This window comes from Chaetodon auriga, chromosome 9 (genome assembly GCF_051107435.1).
Source record: "Chaetodon auriga isolate fChaAug3 chromosome 9, fChaAug3.hap1, whole genome shotgun sequence".
Classification (NCBI taxonomy): domain Eukaryota; kingdom Metazoa; phylum Chordata; class Actinopteri; order Chaetodontiformes; family Chaetodontidae; genus Chaetodon; species Chaetodon auriga.
In genome coordinates this window covers 9,101,803-9,120,357 of record NC_135082.1, presented here as the reverse complement: position 1 = coordinate 9,120,357, position 18,555 = coordinate 9,101,803, and the positions used below count along the sequence as shown (strand labels likewise).

Sequence of the window (18,555 nt, the reverse complement as noted above, 5' to 3'; positions counted from 1 at the left end):
AGAAATCTTGCCATTTTCCACATGTGGACAGAGATCTTTACAAAAACAACTTCAAAAGGGTGGATGCATGCCATTTTCACAAGGAAACAGCGATTTCTGATTTATTCAGTGTAGAACAGCATTGTGTCGTGCAAGAAGCACGTTTACAGACAAAAATACAACACACACTGAGTCATCTGCTTTTTAACATCTGTGCGCCCCTGCTCTCGCCTGCATGAAGAGGTCTAATTAGCTGTTTTGACACTAGTGTGACACACAGCCCTCAGGGGGAATAAGACTCAGCGAGCGCTTGCTAGTTCAAGAAGGTTTAACGATGGCGAGGAAGGGAGGGAGAGGCGACGGTGGTGGGGAGCAAGGGTGACAAAGAAGCACACAAAGGTTTAGACAAATGAAACAATAGTCTTTTCCATTTGAAAACCTGGGTAGTAAAGTCTGCCCGTGCTATTAGCAGCACGTCACGTTGTCGAGCTGCTGCTGTGGAACATGTCTGGTTGAGGACTGAGCTGCCATGCATGATGATTCCACCAATTTTTCCTTTCGATTCCTGTTTCGCAATTCGCATCTGATATCCACATGTAATGCTGTTTCCCAACTTCTTGTGTGCATGCAGCTTTCCAGTTGCATTCAATTGTCAGTTTCACAAAGCTCAGCCAGCAACAGTCACACACCACCGCACAAGGTTTGGCTTGCAAATTTCCGTTGTATTTATGCAGGTTTTCGCGAATTCTCGTCTTTCAATTGGACGATATTGTTGTTGTCTCAATGTGTCCAGTTCGACTTTGTGAAACTGTTGGATGGGAAGGCGCTGCCCAGGTCCTTGACTGATCCCGTCTCAACCGCCAAAGCTCCCAAAGGCCTGCTGCTGAGCGGCCTCCAAGAAACCGGCTTCATTGAGTACATGGACCCAGGCACCTGGCATCTCGCGCTCTACAATGACGGACGCAACCTGGAGCAAGTGCTACTCCACAGCACTCCCATAGGTGAGGAGAATAGTGAAAGTGGGAGCTCTTCTAACACATTTAGTGTTAGCATATATATTTGTTCTCCTTTTATAGTTGTTTTATGTGTGCATTTTGCTGTCTGTTATCGTAGGGTTGCTTCACTCTGGCCTTTCTCCTCTTTCATCTGTTTATACCCAAGAAGACGTAAAGACATGGCCGAGAATGTTTGAAACTCATTGACATTGGAAGGGAACTTTTCCTATTCTAGGAGTGAGTTTGGCATGGAAAGGGACAGCCGTTAGAAAGGGGAGGACAGCTCCCTAGTAATGGCAGGGCTTGCTAACTGCAGCTCATTGATATGACACACACGGATGGCAGTGTAAATTGAAGGATGTGAATAATGCAGGAGTGCGTGGCTGAATATAGACAAGTGGATAATTACCAGGGCAGTTTCTTCACTCCCACTTTGCCCAGTGCTCCTTAAGAGAATACAGTGTTGAAATAACAACAAAAAAAGTGTTGGGAAATGCAGTAGCACAGTAACATCATGGGGGTTCTTGATAAGTTATATGTGGCAGACAGGTAATATGGCAATTACAAAGGATGCAATATGTGATGAACAGATATAATGAGAAGCACTCCATGAAACAGACTTCATTTTGGGATTTTTGTCCCGCAGATCTTTAACTGGCCATGCATTATTTATTTTTAAAGTTACTCAGTAAATGATCAGGAAGACTGCACCAAGCTTTCCCGATGCTAAATATGTGTATCACCGACCTCTTTAAAGCTCAAGTTGTAAGCCAATCATTAAACAGCTTCGGAGCACCAAAACATTGTACTGAAGACATCTTTCATCGTCATATTGACAGAGTTCTTTATACAATGACTGACAGCATGCGACAGCTAAACACAGATTTTATTTCAGAGCTGTCAAACATTTGTTGACTCGTGTGCTGTCTGTAAATTCTGGAATATACCAGACCTATTTTGAGTCACATATTTTTGTGCTCAGCAGGAAACAGCAGCATTTTACAAAGAGTTAACTTTCCTTTTGCTCTTCGATAATCTAAACAAATGTAGACACAACAGATGGGCTCAGAATAGCAGCCTTTAGTCCATTTTGGTTGTTCAAATAATTAATCAAGTGATTCGGCCTGAAAGAGGAAAATAATATTAATGGATTGATGTCAGAGTTCATTTCCCTGCCCATTTACCCCTATAACGAGGGTTACAAGCACACACTGCACTGTTTTGCAGGCAGAAAACCAAAGCCAGCGAGCTACAGTACAATAAATTCTAATAAGAGGCACAGTATGCCGAAGCCCAGAGTGGAGCATTATGGGGAGATGAGGGAGAAATGAGATGATCTCTGTCGGGAAATCGAGCTTTTCTGCAGCAGATAGTAACTGGATACAACAAAGAAACAGAGTATAAATAAGAAAAAGCCCGTCGTAAAAATAAATACATAAAATAAAGTAAAATCAATACAGTGTGTGCATAGGGAAATATGAGAAGATGAAGAGTATGGAAGCAATATGTAAAATGATGCAATGATGTAAAATGTGTTTGTGTTTAAAGTAATGAGGTATGTGACTGCATGAGACAGAAAACGTTCATAGATAGCAGCTGCAATAATTGGAATCTTGACAAAAGTAAAAGAAAGCTGTGGAAGAGCAATCAAAGCCACACACTGACTCTGGTCAGCCATAATTGACCTATATTAGAAGAGCCTGTCTTCCATTCACACACACACATGCGGGGACATCACATAGACTCACATTCATTTTCCAAAGACTTACCCCAACCACTATGCTGCCCCTCCCCAGCGCACGCACACAGCATTCAGTTACATCTTAACTCGGTGCTGCTGCTGAGGAGGACAGAAAAATGTCTACATAAATGCTGATATATAGTGTACTGTAATATGTGCTGATATGTGTATACGCTATACATTTCAGTCATTTCTCACTGATTTTGCCTCTAATGGGTAAATGGCTCACACATAGATGCTGAAACAGGCGAACATCTGCTGATTTTAATGTAGATACCGTTATTTAGATTCACATTTAACATAATTTCTCAGTTGTGTTCAGAAACAAGCAGCAGCACTCTCCTCCACTGTTATTGACATTTCCATGTGACCCACGAAAGCTCCAGCCAAATGATTTCTGCCGTTTCGCCACCTCCACTGCTAACCCAACTTCTTCACTTCTATTCAGCCTGTACCAAGGCAGAGAGCGGTGCTTCCTGCAGGGCTATTAATTATGCAGAATTGCTGTACTTCAGCTGTCACCACACATCCTCTGGAATATTTTATCTTTTGCACAATGGCCATATGAGGAAAAAGTTTTCTGTGGATTCCTTGAACTTTTAACAAACTAGATGATAAACAAAAAAAAAAAGAAAAAAAAAAAAAGAAGTGGTTAGCGGCTGGATACTTCTAGTTAGCTGAGCGGCCATTTAATTTTTTTCATAAATTCATAAAGCCCAAGGGTCATAAAGCATGGCTGAAACTTTACGGGCTCATAAAGTACAATTGGAATGCTTATTTGACCAATCAGATCACTTGGCTGGAAGCACCTATTTTATAATAGCATTTAACTGCAATAACTTATGGCATGAGTGATTTCTAACTGGAGAGGGCTTAGTCGCTGGAAAGAACAGAGTGGGGGCCTCACGCACACACACACACGCACACACACACACACACACACACACACACACACACACACACACACACACACAGAAACACACACTATATATACTGTAACAAATAAAGACACATCTCACCCTACATTACCTGTTAATTGCCTGGAGATTTTTATAGTTGAGACATTGACCTGAAAGATTCGGTGCTTATATCAGTGTGACAACCGTGCACCTTACAGCCTCATGAGGCCCTCTGATGGATCACTGCTCTCCTGTGGATTAAAAGGAACTCCGTGACCTTGCAGATGAGTTTTTGTTCATTGCATGTGTCAGGTGCCACATGCAATATTGGAATGTGAGCCTTTTTTTTTTTTGTAGAGAGACACATGCAGGGAACAGTTTGTGAGTCCTCCTAACTGTGTGGGAGAAAAAGATGATTGCCACTCCTTCTCTCCATCAGTGTGGCAATGACAGGTGATGGAGGTGAAAATGACTTTGGTTTTTGTAGTGATGCGCTGCTGTGGAGGATAACGCTGTGCTGTCGGCTACTGGCAGGGCCTGTCTCATTAGCATGTGTCACACGTGCCTCAAGGCGGGTGTCACATAATAACTTTGCGTGCATGTGTTTGTAAATGTGTGTGTGTGTGCGTGCGTGCGCTTGCGCGTGTGTGTGTGTGAGCAAGCTATGCCACTGAAGGATTTGTCATCCATGCTCCCTGAACAGAGCGAGCCAGGGGACTGCAGCGGTTTGACTCTAGAGTCGATGCCCGTTCAGAGCCGAGCAGGACGGCGCAGGGTCAAATAAAGGATGACATCCTCGACACCCATTTTAATTACTCTATCTAGCTGAGATAGACCTCGCCTGGCACGAGACAACCAGCAGCACAGTTCAGATCTCTTACTCTGCCAGCCTCTGGGTACTTCTTCACCAGAATCTTCCATCTTGAGTAGAGCTGACAGAGCTCAGCGGGCTTATATAATGCCCTGAAAGCAGAGAAGTGCTCTCCCTCTTTATCTATGTTTGCCATGCTGTCATTTCCCGTAGAATGAGATCTGACATGATGGACATATCAATGGGAGCAAAGGAGAAGGCTAAAAGGAAGGCAGCTAATTGAAGTCCGATGGAGGAATATGATGAAACCCCTAAAGCCTACAGGAGGATATGATGAAACACGCATATCCAGATGAGACAAAGCACTAGTAGGAACAAGCATCACATTGATCTTCGCTGTGCTGAGAGCAGAGATACTGTAGCGACACAGTATCACCCATTCCCCGCTAACTTGTGCACTCACAATGTCAGATTTTATGTTGTTCACTCTCATTCCAAACTGCGCCCTTGTAAACAGTTTGTTGATTAGGCCTTAATGTTTGTAAATTTGCGTGCAGTGTGTTTCCAACCTGTAATGCAGTATAATGTGCTTAGTGCTACTGAGTGTAAGTGAGTACTTGGCCATTCCCCAGAGAGTGATAGCAGCTGGATCAGACTAATCTAATATAGCCCCTGAGTCTGGGGAGCCATCCATTGCTTATCAGATCTCTCATTCAATAACAGAGAGCTATGCCAGCTTATGGAGTTACATGTGGAATATTTTCAAGTTTGTTTTTTTTTCTTCTCTCTGCCTTTTTATGTCTGAATTTGCAAATGTGTGTGTGTGTGTGTGTGTGTGTGTGTGTGTGTGTGTTTGTGTGTTTGAATGTTTCTGTGTGTGTGTGTGTGTGTGTGTGTGTGTGTGTGTGTGTGTGTGTGTGTGGTTGTGCAGACTCGATGGATGGTTGCTCCACTGACTGTAATGGAAATGGAGAGTGTGTGGCTGGACACTGCCACTGCTTCGCTGGATTCTTGGGTCCTGACTGCGCCAAAGGTGAGAGATAGCTGATAAATGACGAGGCAGCTATTGTTTTATATTTTGCCTACTGGCCACGCAGCCCATGAAAACACCAATAGTTTGTTACAGTGTCTCTCAATACTTTCTGACCTGCCTGCTCTGTCTGTGACACTCTGCCCTGAGCTCATTCACTTGTACTGTCATTTCTTCTGAAACTCATACACATACTTACTGTCTAGATTCGCTTTTGAAAAAAGTTTTTGCAGATGTTTCTCAAAAAGGAAGAAACGGTGCATTTGCAAAGGGCTGTCTTTCTGCCATTGCTACACCTTTGGTCCACTGCTAGTTATTTACAGCGCCAGGACTTTGTTACAGTAGATTCTCAAATAATGGTGAGACCTCAGCTGCAGAGAGGATGAGGCCTTTATTTTAAACTGACCTGTACTTCATTTCTAGTTTCCCCTGTTTCATAATTGTGCGTTGTCATATTTTAGTAAGACCACCTCCCTGTTTTCTTTTCCTTTTTAATTTGCTGTTGATGCTGTTTTCCATTAATGAAAACACTTCCTCCATGTTGACCTGGTCTTGATAAATTCAGTATATAATGCACATTTCCTCAGCACCAAATCCATTAACACACCAGTAGAGTTAGGTATACTCACAACTCTGATTCTGCCTCTATTTCATGTCGCTTCCATTCTGCTGTTTTTCAAGCACTGTCAATAAAACTTTGTACACTTATTAGCTTGAAAAGCCTTCTAGCAACTCAATGGGCACCCTCCCTGCCCGCCCACAGGTGTTTTATTCACAGCAACTACTTGGAAATTGTGGGTGAGAACAACTTAATTAGTAACTGAAAATAGAATTCCTTCTAAAAAAAAAAAGAGAGAAACCTTTGAACATTGATTAGAACATGTAACACAAGTGCTGATTAAATATACAAAGGTGTGTGAAACATAAAACAGAATGTGATCGATCATTTGCTCATCCTTTTTGATATGTATAGAAGAAGAACAAAGACAATGTATTTAATGTTTCAGCTCATCAGTTTCATTGGTTTCTGTAAATATCTGCATATTCTGAATTTGATGCAGCCACACGTTTCAAACAACAGGAGCAACTAAAGACTCCAAAAACACCTGTTTTTAGGGAACATTCCCCAGGTGAACAGGTTCATTGGGAACAGGTGATAGTTTCATGATTGGGTATGAAAGGGGCATCCTGGAAAAGCGTTGTCTGTAAACACAGCTCGTTTGCAAATGTTTGCATTTTTTTACACGCCGTCCCCACTTTTTTGGAATTGTGGATGTACGTACAGGTAACGCTTTTCTTTAAAACTAGGCTGTTGTGTAAGCACCAGCTTTTTTCTGAGAAGTCACAGCATGTTGAATTGACTAAAAATACAAACCAGCGTCCGTGTTCGTCATAGTGAAGGAACACTAGGAGCACAGTGCAACAGAGTGGCTCACAGATGTTTTAAACAATTCTCAGACAATAATGGAGTGCGATGGCACAGAGGAATAAGATAAATCTGGCTTTTCACAGGATTTGTTGACAATAAGAAGAATATAGCATCACTATCTTTTAACTCCAACATTTCCATATCATCTTCACAGCTCTACCTGTCTCTTTTACTCTTCAGCCTCTCTGTCATTTGTTTCTCCCTCTATCTCTTGAGCTTTCCCTCTTGATTTCTCCCTTCCCGTGTTCCTCATTCTCACTCTCTCCCTCTGTCCTTCTTTGTAAAATTACTGTAGTTGTATCTGTCTCATTGTGTAGAAACAGCTGATATGATATCACATCCTATGATTTATTTACGCTCATCATTTATTCATCCGTTCTTCTCATCTTTGCTCATTTGCTCGTGTTATAATATTCTCTGTTTGAAAAGTTAGACAGCAAGTTTTGGCAAGAGTTGTAAAAAGCGAAGTGTGAATTTATTACTGTGGGGTGCAGAGTGTTAGATTTAACAAAGGATCAAACAAACACATAACACATGCTTGCACGCATGAATGCACGGGGCCTTCATTGCAAATTATCCCCGAAAAAAAGGACGTTGGTTCTGGATCGTCTTTCTAATCCATTTGAAGTCTGGAGCTGCCATACCTCCTGTAGCTGCATTGAAACGGGGGGGGGGGGGGGGGGTAACTGTCAGTGCGTCATCAGACACTCACTGACTTTATTCTACCTGGCTGTCATTACATTAGCCACACAGCTCTCCATCTCTGCATGGAGATAGCTCTGCTTTCCACCCTCATTCTATAAACCCCTAATACTCTCTTTCCTAATCTTCCGTTTTCACGATTGTTTTCACGGCCTGTTCAGAGCCAGTGAGGTGACGTTGGGGGGATTTTCTACAATTCCTGGGTTGCCGTGGTAGCCGGGCTCAGGTGGTGCTTGAGTAAATTGAAACAGCGTGAGGGATAAGCTGGAGTGTGTGTGTGTGTGTGTGTGTGTATACACTTGCGTATGAGCGTGTGTGTGTGTGTGAGAGAGAGAGAGAGAAAGAGAGGGAGACAGGGGCTGCTTGAGGATTTGCTGAATCCGCGCACTAGCTGAGATAAGAGAGCGTAGCCCCACTCATGGTAGGTTACTGCGGTCTCCCAGCTAATATACTGCAGCATTGCGCGTGTGTGTGTGTGTGTGTGTATACTACCGAGTATGTGAGTGTAATCTGTGTTTGCCCTGTTGCAGATTCATGCCCCGTGTTGTGCAGCGGTAACGGCGTGTATGAGAAAGGAAGGTGTGTGTGCCTGGCAGGGTGGAAGGGGGCGGAGTGTAACGTGGAGGAAGGTCAGTGTATCGACCCCACCTGCTCTAACCATGGCTCCTGCATCCAGGGAATCTGCATATGTAGTCCAGCCTACAAGGGGGTTAACTGTGAACAAGGTAAGACGTTTTATACTCTCAAAAGCAGATACGACCTCATAAGGTCACATCTGCACAACAAGCCATTTAATCAAGACAATTTGAGTGCATATTGCCCAAAATCAAAAATTTGTCTTGAAGAGCTTTACAATCAATACAGCGTATTGCATCTTTTATCTTTAGATTATCAGCCCAATTAACTCTTCCCCTTCCCACATCCCTCCCAAAAAAAGGACTTTGACGGGGAAACATCATCATTTTGAGTTTCTAGCCAGCAACTCCGCCTACATCAGCCCAGTTTCCAGCTGCAGCAGGCAGATGTTTACAGCCTGCCCACCACCAAGTGGCAGGCAGACAATTTAGTGACTAGCTTGTGAACATGATAGAACATTTAGCTCCTAAAGAGATAGATAGTGACCTCAGGAGTGGGTGGAGACCAAAATGGAGCTAAAAGAAGAATAAATATTGGGCTTACATTCACCAGGTAGACAGTTTTGTGTCTGCTGGACTGTGTAAATAGGCAGTTGTCCCAAGTGGAGAATAATGAACTGATACATATTTAATAATGAATTTAAAGTTTGAGCCCGATTGATGTGAGTTACATCAATCGGGTTCAAATACATTTGATATATACAGATGGACCGCACCTCTTTTTCTTCTCAGTGTCATAATTTGATAGTGCTGGTGTCAAATTGAAATGCACCTAACTCATACATGCTGCTGCAATCTGCAGAGCTTCCTCTTTTCAGTGATGGCACTAGATGCGCATCAAGGGGAAATGTCCATGTATCCACCAAGAAATATAAAAAAACACATTCCTTCAGATCTTGTCCCAAAATCATTTCACATCAAATTTAGACATTTTCAGCCATATCAAAAATCCGGATGATTGTTGTCTGCCCATGAATGGTTACAGCCCCAACAGGAACTGCTATTCCCACATTCAGCATGACTTTTCATGGTGCAGATTTAGCTAAATGTTAAAAAACGGGAGCTGCAGAAGGTAGTTCGTGCTCTATACAACACCCAAAGAATGCTGAAAACCCCAGTGGCAAGAACTTAAAATATGTTCATCCCAAATGGAAGCAAGAAAAAGAAAAATAAGACAAAATCTATAAATTGTATTTTTGCTATATACTCGATATATTGTTACATTACTTTAGCCGAGACCTAAAGCTGTAGTTAAAGGGAGTGAAAAATTGTCCGGGGTGCAAATGACAAAAACATCAATGCTTCAGGTAGCTGAGGCGCTTTACAGTTGTACAGGAAAGCAGCTGTGAGCCTCCGCGTGCAGCTGTCCATTGTAAAACCACCCAGTCAATTAGCAAAAACAAACAAAGCTGTGATATTTAAAACAATTATGATGTTACACTTGATCATAACCTGATGGCCCAGCTGTCCCTAAGACCGCCCTGCTGTCGCCTCCAGTATCACGGCCTGTGGAGACTGAATCAGGTGTTTGACCTTGAGCGGCAGAACTGAGCTGAGCTGAGCTGAGCTGAACTGTGCTGAGCTTTGGCTTGGCGCTCAGAGCTGTAATTACACACACTAACACAGCGTAGCACAGACCACCATGACACACACTCGCGCACACACACATACACACACACGCAAACCAACCCATTTCACCCCTTATCAAAGCCTCAGTTCTAAGTGTCCTATGAAGTGTAATGTTGTGGAACAGATACAGGGATTGTAGCGAGGGTGGTTAACTCCTGGATGGGATGCAAAGAACACTGCTTTCATACTCTGTGAACTGATGATTATAATGAGGCAGGCGCCCCCCCCCCCCCCCCCCCACCCTTCAACCCCTCCACCCCCCTCACTCCCTCCTCTCACCTCTGACTCATTCTAGCTTTTCCTGTCTTTTGTCTTCTCTGTACAGTGGACTGCATAGACCCTCAGTGTGGCGGGCACGGTGTGTGTGTGCGCGGGGAGTGCGTGTGCTCGGCAGGCTGGGCAGGAGTGAGTTGTGATGACCCGCTGCCAGCCTGTCAGGAGCAGTGTTCAGGACATGGCACCTATCTCCCTGAGTCAGACACCTGCGCCTGCCAGCCCAACTGGACAGGACCAGACTGCTACACTGGTAAGACCTGAGGATTATTGTTCACCCACAGAAAAAAACGCTGAAAATTGCAACTGCACATCACTAGTTTGCCAGTGTTCTTGTAGCACGCATGGTCTTGCCAGATACTATTTTCTGGGGATTTGATAGACATGAGAGAGAAATATGGATTGGAGCCACTCTGTGAAATGGGTCTGTGTGTGTGTGTGTGTGTGTGTGTGTGTGTGTGTGTGTGTGTGTGTGTGTGTGTGTGTGTGTGTCTGCATGTGTGTTTTTGCACTCTCTTCATGCTGCTGTAAATGAGATTTCCCCTCATGACTCTCCGACGGCAGAGCTCTGGAGCTCCACCCTTAGCACTCGCTTTACCGTGCATTTACTGTTGAGACACATGCAGAGTAGTCATGCACACGCAAGCACACACACACACATATTCCCTTCAGCTAAATGAAGGAAAAAAAAGGCAGGCAGGAAAAAGAAAAGACCTATTCTCACTTTGCTGCAAGGCCTTTCAGAGACTGCTACTCTCAGGAACATTCCAGCTTGGCATTTAAAAGCTCACTGATGTTTATTGCATACCCCTTTACCTGTGTGCTACGTATTAGTGAATGTGTGCTTTTAAAATATGGTTTGAAAAGATTTCTTACATATACAACCACCTTATGTTGACTTTGCACTCAGTAAACTCCAGCAGCTGGAATAAACAGCAACTTTACATTGTTTGTGAAGCAGTGAGTTAGCCATTGTAAAGAGAAAACTTCAGCGTGTACTGTAGCGTCTAAAGTAAAGAATGAAGTACTCTGCACTATGCAGTGAGAAAAGTTCTTGTCCTTGAGAGAGGAAAATAGCACAAGACGCTAACTTAACGCTGGTGTTGGGAAGGATTCGCTTTACCATGTGCACCAATGATTTGCAGGCAATTGGCATTAGCTCCTGCTCTCAGGTGCATGCATGCTTTAATGTAGTGATATAGCCCATGATAATGATAGACCGTGGCTGAATACCTGAGATATGAGTGGCCTCTCTCTACCTGCCGGGCTTTTAATCAAAAGGACCCAGCAATTCTACGTCCTGGCCTTGTTGAAGCATAGCTAAGCTAATGTAATTCTAATAGAGAGCTGAAAAAGTCTCCAACTTTAATCCACTTTTTCCTCCCTCTCCATGCTATGTATATTTAAATTGAAATAACTTTTTACTGCAGCTGGATAAGTAGTCTTTGTGTGCCTCCAGCACTTTGCTCTCTTTACTGATGGATGAGGCTTTGCTTCTGCAGAGAGAGAGAGAGAGAGAGAGAGAGAGAGAGAGAGAGAGAGGGGTGGGGGAAGAGAGAGAGAGTGTGTTAGATGGTGAGGAGTGCAGAGAAAGGAAATAGAGAGAGTAGGCAAGAATTTTAAAGGGATGTTGCAAAAGAGAGGGATGGAAAGGGATACTGAAAAGAGAAGGCAGACAGAGACAAAGATGGAGAGATGAAGAAAAAGAAAGGGTATTAACATACCCACAAAATCTGATCAAAATGTCAGAAAAGAATAATAGAGCTGAACTGGAGTCCCTGTAGTTTAAATATGCGGTGCAAATGCGAATCATTTGGCTGTTATTATGAGTCTATTCACTCTTCCCCTCCTTCAGGGAGCTCAGCTATTAGAGGTGGGAAGACTGTGTATTGTGAGAAAGTAGAATTTTTAGTCTCTGAGGTTATCCTCTTCTATCGCTTGTGTTTTTTTCCCCTCACCTATATCCGATGGCTCACCCCAACTCAGATTTTTTTTTAACTTTTTCTCCGCTCCCTGTCCCCCTTGCCTCTTTTACCTTTGCTTCCAATGCTCAGTTTCTCCATTGGTTCCCCTGCTGCTCATTCTCTCTTCCTCTCACACTTACACGATTTTTTCTCATGCGTATCCTCGCCCACCTGTTCGGCAGAGCTATGCCCGGTGCCATGTGGCAGCCACGGTGTTTGCTCAGAGGGCCAGTGTCAGTGCGAGGAGGGTTGGATTGGCGCTGCGTGCGACCAGAGAGCGTGCCATCCTCGCTGCGAAGAACACGGCCAGTGCCACGACGGGACCTGCATCTGTCAGCCCGGCTGGGAGGGAGAGCACTGTAACATTGGTGAGCCGCGTGTGTGCATGTGGGAGTGTTTAATTATTGCCTGTGATATTTTGATTAGTATGATTAATATGATAAAAAAGGTGTCGCTGTTGTTGGGATAATTTCCATTTACAGTTGCTTTCTCTCACACAATTCTCACTTTTTCCTCCCCACAGTTACTCATGACTTGGACGTTGTTGTGAAAGGTATTCTATCTGTATTTAGGATTTAAATTTCACGTTGTTGTCCTCCAACATGCTCACAAATCTCAAAAATGTGTTTGTGTGTGTGTGTGTGTGTGTGTGCGTGCGCGCACGTGGGACACACCTTTCCAGACGGTTGCCCAGGGTTGTGCAGTGGGCACGGGCGCTGTACCCTGGAGCAGAGCGGCTGGCGCTGCGTCTGCCAGACTGGATGGAGTGGGCCTGGATGCAGCGTTGTCATGGAAACTGACTGCAGTGATGGAACAGACAACGACGGAGGTGACATTCTAACATCATCTATCATTTTCTATCTCTTTTTCTCTTTCTTACCTCTTTCATTTCTGTCTTTCTGGCAGATTGTCCATTCCATTCCATTCCATTGCACCTCCTCCTGTTCCTCCTGACGAGAAATCTGCCTCATTGTTCCTCCCCTTCATCCCTCTGTGCTGTCCTAGTCCTGCTGAGACTCCTGTAGAGTCCTGCTGGTCATTATTATATTGGATATGTGTTGGTGTGTCCACGCGCAGGCTCATTTTTACAAGTGTGTATGTCTGTTTTTTTCCTTATCACAGCTAAATGTCTAATATGCATACCACCTGCCAGGATAAAAGGCACTCAGAGAAATTTTCACAAGTCTAAATACAGCAAACCTGCAGAGTAGATTTCTGCTTCTTTGCTTACATGGTCTTTGGTGACAGTTGTGAGGTGTACGTCGCTCACTCTCGTAGCTGTGTTGTTCTATCCTCAGGTGAAGAGACAAGAAAGAAACATTTCAGTCGTAGTGGGAGCTCTGCTCATTACAGTCATTTCCTCACCATTTCAGTGGCTTTTCTCCAATACATAACAAGTTTCAAGAATATAGTGCAATATTACATTACTCTCTACTGTGCCCATTCACTTTGAAACTCCATCAAATATCCATTATGGACATGCCTGTTAAGCCGGTGCTGTAATCCATCATTGCAAACAAAGTAGTGTTGCTTTTGTGTGGAGTAAAAGCTTCCTTGTTTTTTCTCTGCCTCCACATTTTGTGATGAGTGGCATTTGATAGTGCACGCAGCAGTGGGAAACCTCAAACACACATACTTTTTTGTAGTCCTGTTTTTCAGGTGGTGTAGGGTGCTGATAGCTGCGGTGTAACCTTTTTTTTTTCCTGCACATTGTTTACCAAAGCTGCATGACTGATGGAGCCAACACATCTGAAAGTCAGGGTAGAGGCTGCTGAAAACATGAATTGCATGTCCCTAACCTGGATTATAACCTCGGAGTCATACAATAGGAAAATGTCTTCTGGACTATAAAATAGGGGCTAAATAAAGGAAATGAGTCATAACAGAATCGTGGCCTGCCAGCAGTGAAGGCACTGATGGTTTTTGTCTTTCTCTGGTTTATGATCTCATTTTTTTGATTAGGTTTTGATATGAATGTGTTTTTCAGCTGTGGTATTTGAGAAATAAAGGACTGTTGCGCTGTGCACCAATACATTTTGCATCTTCAGTGCAGGCTCACGTTACCTCTCAGGAACACCTCTCCAACACAAAGGAAAGCCTGCCTTGACAAAGCTTCTCTAAGTGTCTTTAACTCATACTTCAGTTGCACCTTAAACAAAGTGAACCCTTTGTTACGTTGCCTCTTTTTAAAGTGGCATTCCAAAGATTTTACACGCGAAGGTCAGTGTAGTGGTCATTAAGATTACTGAAAAACACTTGAGGTTCATCAAGGAGACGACGGATTTAAATAAAACAAACTAAAGATGTCGAGTTTAAAGGAATCAGCTCAACATTAAGGAGTCATTCTTTGTTGCAGAGAATTCAATGAGAAGATTGAAAATAAAGCCACAAATTGTCATTGAGGTTTTTACATGGATTAAACAAATGAAATAATAATCAGTGAGGTATAGAGGGCTTTGGATTTTGTTACCTTTGAACAGAGCCAGGGCAGCCATTTTCCCCCTGATTCCATTATTTCTGCTCAGCTAAGCTAAGCTAAACTAAGCAGTAGCTGGCTGTAGTCTTAGATTGAACAGACGGACATCAGAGCAGTGTTGATCTTCTCATCTAACTCTGCAAGAGAGCAAATGAGTACATCTTGCAAAATGTCTTTTACTGGGCACCCATTGAGGGTCTAGCAGAAAGGTGCTATTGGTTCCATTATGGGAAGTGTAGGATCCTGTGTTTATGTATGACCCATATTTGGACTAAAAGTCAGGATACATCAGCCTCCGCTGCTGTGAATATGTTCCATACGATTCATTCTTCAAACTCTGCCTCTTATGGATTGTCCACAGTATGGAAGTGCAGTAAATTGCTGGACTGCCCATTTAATACATGGGGTGGGTTTGATTTAATATCATATTTTCTTTCTCTCTTTGTGAGTAGGTATAAGTAGAGGTTAAGGTGGTGAGTGGGTGGAGGAAGGGACAACTTTCTCTCCATTACAGTCAAACAAAAAGATGCATAAAAATGCATAGTATGCGGCCCTAAATACAAAAAAGGAATATATATACTGTATGGCATTATGTGGTGTTGTAATGTCATATGAATATTGATGAACTTCCTCAAGTGTCTGAGCTGCAGCTATCAAACCATTCAGCTTCGGGATGATTATGCTGGAGAAAGACTCACTAACAAAGCCTTATGGGAACCATTTACACTTCTCTTATCTTTCCATCCTTCCACCTCTCTGCACAGCTATTCAAATACCATAATTTTCTACCACACAATTCAGCCATCTCCCTTAATTGGCAGATATACTGTAGGCTCTCATAGCCTTCTCTCACGGCAATCTTTTTGTCTCTGAAGATAGACAGAGATGGAAAGATGCTATCGCAAGTAATCAGAGAATAAAGAGGAACTTTGAAGAAAGAGTTTCAATTATTCCGCCTGGATGGGAGAGAGGAGCGAACGTATTGTTTTTCCTTTTGAAAAAAGCTGCATTTTTCCCACAGTGAACTCACGCGCACATTCATATTTATCTGTTTCATATGCTCAGAATCTTCTTTGTTTGGAATGGTTAACAACCGTGCCCGCCTAAGCTACAATCCCGCGCCTTCCTTTAACAACAATGATTTTACAAATTCAATTAATAAATGTGCTTTCAAGTTGAAGTAGTGAATGTTATGGAAATCAGCCATTGTACTATGCTACCTTTGTAGGAGGAGGTTATAATAGAATATTGTTGGCCTTTAGCTCTCTGCTCTGAGGTCAGATGCATTTAAATGTCAGCACTGTTTCCTGCCTTTTCAGAAACAGGCTTGAAATAGGAAACACAAATGCCAGCCTGGCTCCTATTACCTGCTGCCTTGCTTTGTATCTCATTGTTTACGCCGGACCTCTATGGATCACATTCAAATAACGCTGGTGATTCAGGTCTGATTTATAGCAGTAGATGGTGTAATTGAATGCTAATGCCCCCTAATGAATCTCATTTGATTGATACTCATGATAATGATGATACATGTGCAGTTCATTGTTGGAGATTAGATTGCTCCAGTCGAGTTTCTCACCGGCCGGCAGCGTAAAAAATTAATTCTTGGCAGTTCTGAGGTTTTATGGTGTCTTTTTCATGGGGATATATACAGTAGCTTGGCCTTTCGAGCAGAATTAAGTCTGAACACCATAGTCACTTAAATGTATTAAAGCCTTTGTTAAGGATGCGTAATAAAGATGTCTCACCGATATCGACCGTGTAAATTCAAGCACCCTCTAAACACCAAACTCCTCGCATAAAACTGTTTGTATGTGACTGCTGATTTTACTTGAACTATTTCTGTTATATGCATTTTGGCCTTCCTGTCCGTTTCAGACGGCCTGACGGACTGCGTGGACCCCGACTGTTGCGAGCAGCTGAGTTGTGGCTCCGACCCGCTGTGTCACGGCTCGGCCGACCCCTTAGCCCTGTTGCAGCAGAGCCCGCTGCCCCCCACCACACCGTCCTCACCCACCAGCACACACACTCACAGCTTCTACCGCCGCATACGCTTCCTCCTTGGCAAAGCAGCCACACACACTCTCCCTGGAGACGTGCCCTTTGATACCAGGTATGCGCTTGTTTACTCTTTGTGTACCTGCATGTGAATACCTTCATGTATTTGTTTTCTGCCGGTGTCCTTGAGTTGTCCTACTGTGAGGTATGTTGAAAGACACGAGTAGAAGATAATGAAGTAAATACATCCGTATGAAAGCATTAAATCGACCATTACCAATTATTTGTTTAATGGGAGTGTGTGCGTTTGCATGTGACTGAGGCTTTTCATGTGCTCACGTCTCTGCATACATCCCAGTGATCTCAGTGTGTTCCCCTGGAAATTAGACACATGGCTGTGCATTGTCCTCCGCTATCAGTGTCAGGCCACAACTGCAGAGTATTTGTTTGTTACATATTAATGCTTAATGTATCATTCAGTTACACCAGTCCTGAAGGTGTCACCATTAATTTTTCAGTGGCCTCTCACTGCCGTCTAAGAGAGGAAATACATCTCACCGACATGGTGATGACCTAGAAAGTTTTCTTTGGAAAACAAGAAGTGATGCCTCTCTGAAAAATGGCGAAGTACATTTCTTTTTTTCCCCCTGGTTCACTTGTAGAATAAACAAATAAATTAATTATGTGGCTGTTTTTTTCAGAAGAGAAATCGATGGCAGCTTTCAGGACAGGAGTAACAAACGGGGCAGCGCAGTCACACGGGGAAACCTCAGCATCCTTCATTTATCCCTCTTCTGGAGTAACAGATAGGCTCCATCAGTGATCGTCTGTGTGTGTGTGTGTATGTGTGTGTGTCTGTTTCTGTCTTCATTTGACCAGTTCAGCGATTATTCCACATTTAAGCACTGTATTTCACACACTACCTACAAAAACCAAGATGAATATTTGAGAATAGTGGAGATGTGACAGATAGTTTAAGGGCTATTTAAAGAACAACACAGCTTTTTTTGCTGCAGGTACTACTGTCACTGTAATATAAACATGATGTGGAGGTTTTGTTTTTTATGTGACAGGGTGTTGAAAGGTTTTACTGTGGGTGAAGCTATATTTATGGTCCTTGTATCCTGGCAATCGCTGGCAGATTTCTCCGTGCTAAAGAAGGAAATTGTACGGAGCAGAGTAAATGCAGTTGCTTTTTCTTCATGCACAAGGTCGTTTGGCTACAGCGTCACAATATGCCTCTTTCTTCAAAACATGATTATGTTCTCCATCATTGTAAACCTGTCATCTCTCCCCTTCTTTGTGCGTCTCTTTCTCTCTCTCTCTGCTTCCTGCCTTTTGTTTTTCAAGCCGGGTAGCTGTGATTCGAGGTAGCGTGGCGTTGCTCGACGGCTCCCCTCTGGTTGGGGTCAACATCACGTTCCCACAGCATCCAGAGTATGGTTACACTATCAGTCGGCAGGATGGAAGGTAGAGACGTCCACAACCAAAATATACTAAAGATGGTGCTTCGCTTATTCTTCCTGTGCTCCAATCTTATCCTTCTTACTGACATTTTCCTCTTTAGTTTTGACCTGGTGACCTTGGGTGCGATGTCTATGACCCTGATGTTCCAGCGCCCACCCTTCCTGCCGCAGACCCGCACCATCTGGACACCTAACAACAACTTCCTGGTTCTGGATCAGGTGACCATGTCCAGGGAGGAAACTCAACCTCCTAAATGTGACATCAGGAGTGTTTTGAGTCCCTACCCGCTGGTGCTGCCCTACCCGCTTCCCAGATACACAGGAGCGTGTGCAGAGAAGGGGCCAGCAGTGCCTGAGCTGCAGGTATAAAACCACTTTACTGCAAACAGAAGATCTATATAAAATGTAACAATGCAGTGCTTCATGTCCACAGATGACCAGCAGTAAGAATGAGGCTCAATTTGTTACAGCTCAGCACCATACCAACCTGGTCTTACCGGATTTTGCAAATTTAGCTCAATTCGTATT

At 43.4% G+C, this 18,555-nt stretch overlaps 1 protein-coding gene across 1 annotated transcript in view; it reads left to right on the top strand.

Annotated features, from left to right (window-relative positions):
- tenm1 (teneurin transmembrane protein 1) overlaps positions 1-18,555 on the top strand; it is a 163,966-nt gene that overhangs the window by 89,415 nt on the left and 55,996 nt on the right. Inside the window, exons 8-17 of the mRNA XM_076739613.1 lie at positions 773-980; positions 5,357-5,458; positions 8,117-8,311; positions 10,176-10,376; positions 12,270-12,455; positions 12,611-12,640; positions 12,770-12,916; positions 16,442-16,676; positions 17,912-18,031; positions 18,129-18,390. Of these exons, the coding sequence (XP_076595728.1) occupies positions 773-980; positions 5,357-5,458; positions 8,117-8,311; positions 10,176-10,376; positions 12,270-12,455; positions 12,611-12,640; positions 12,770-12,916; positions 16,442-16,676; positions 17,912-18,031; positions 18,129-18,390 (1,686 nt within the window). The remainder of the gene's footprint in view (positions 1-772; positions 981-5,356; positions 5,459-8,116; positions 8,312-10,175; positions 10,377-12,269; positions 12,456-12,610; positions 12,641-12,769; positions 12,917-16,441; positions 16,677-17,911; positions 18,032-18,128; positions 18,391-18,555) is intronic.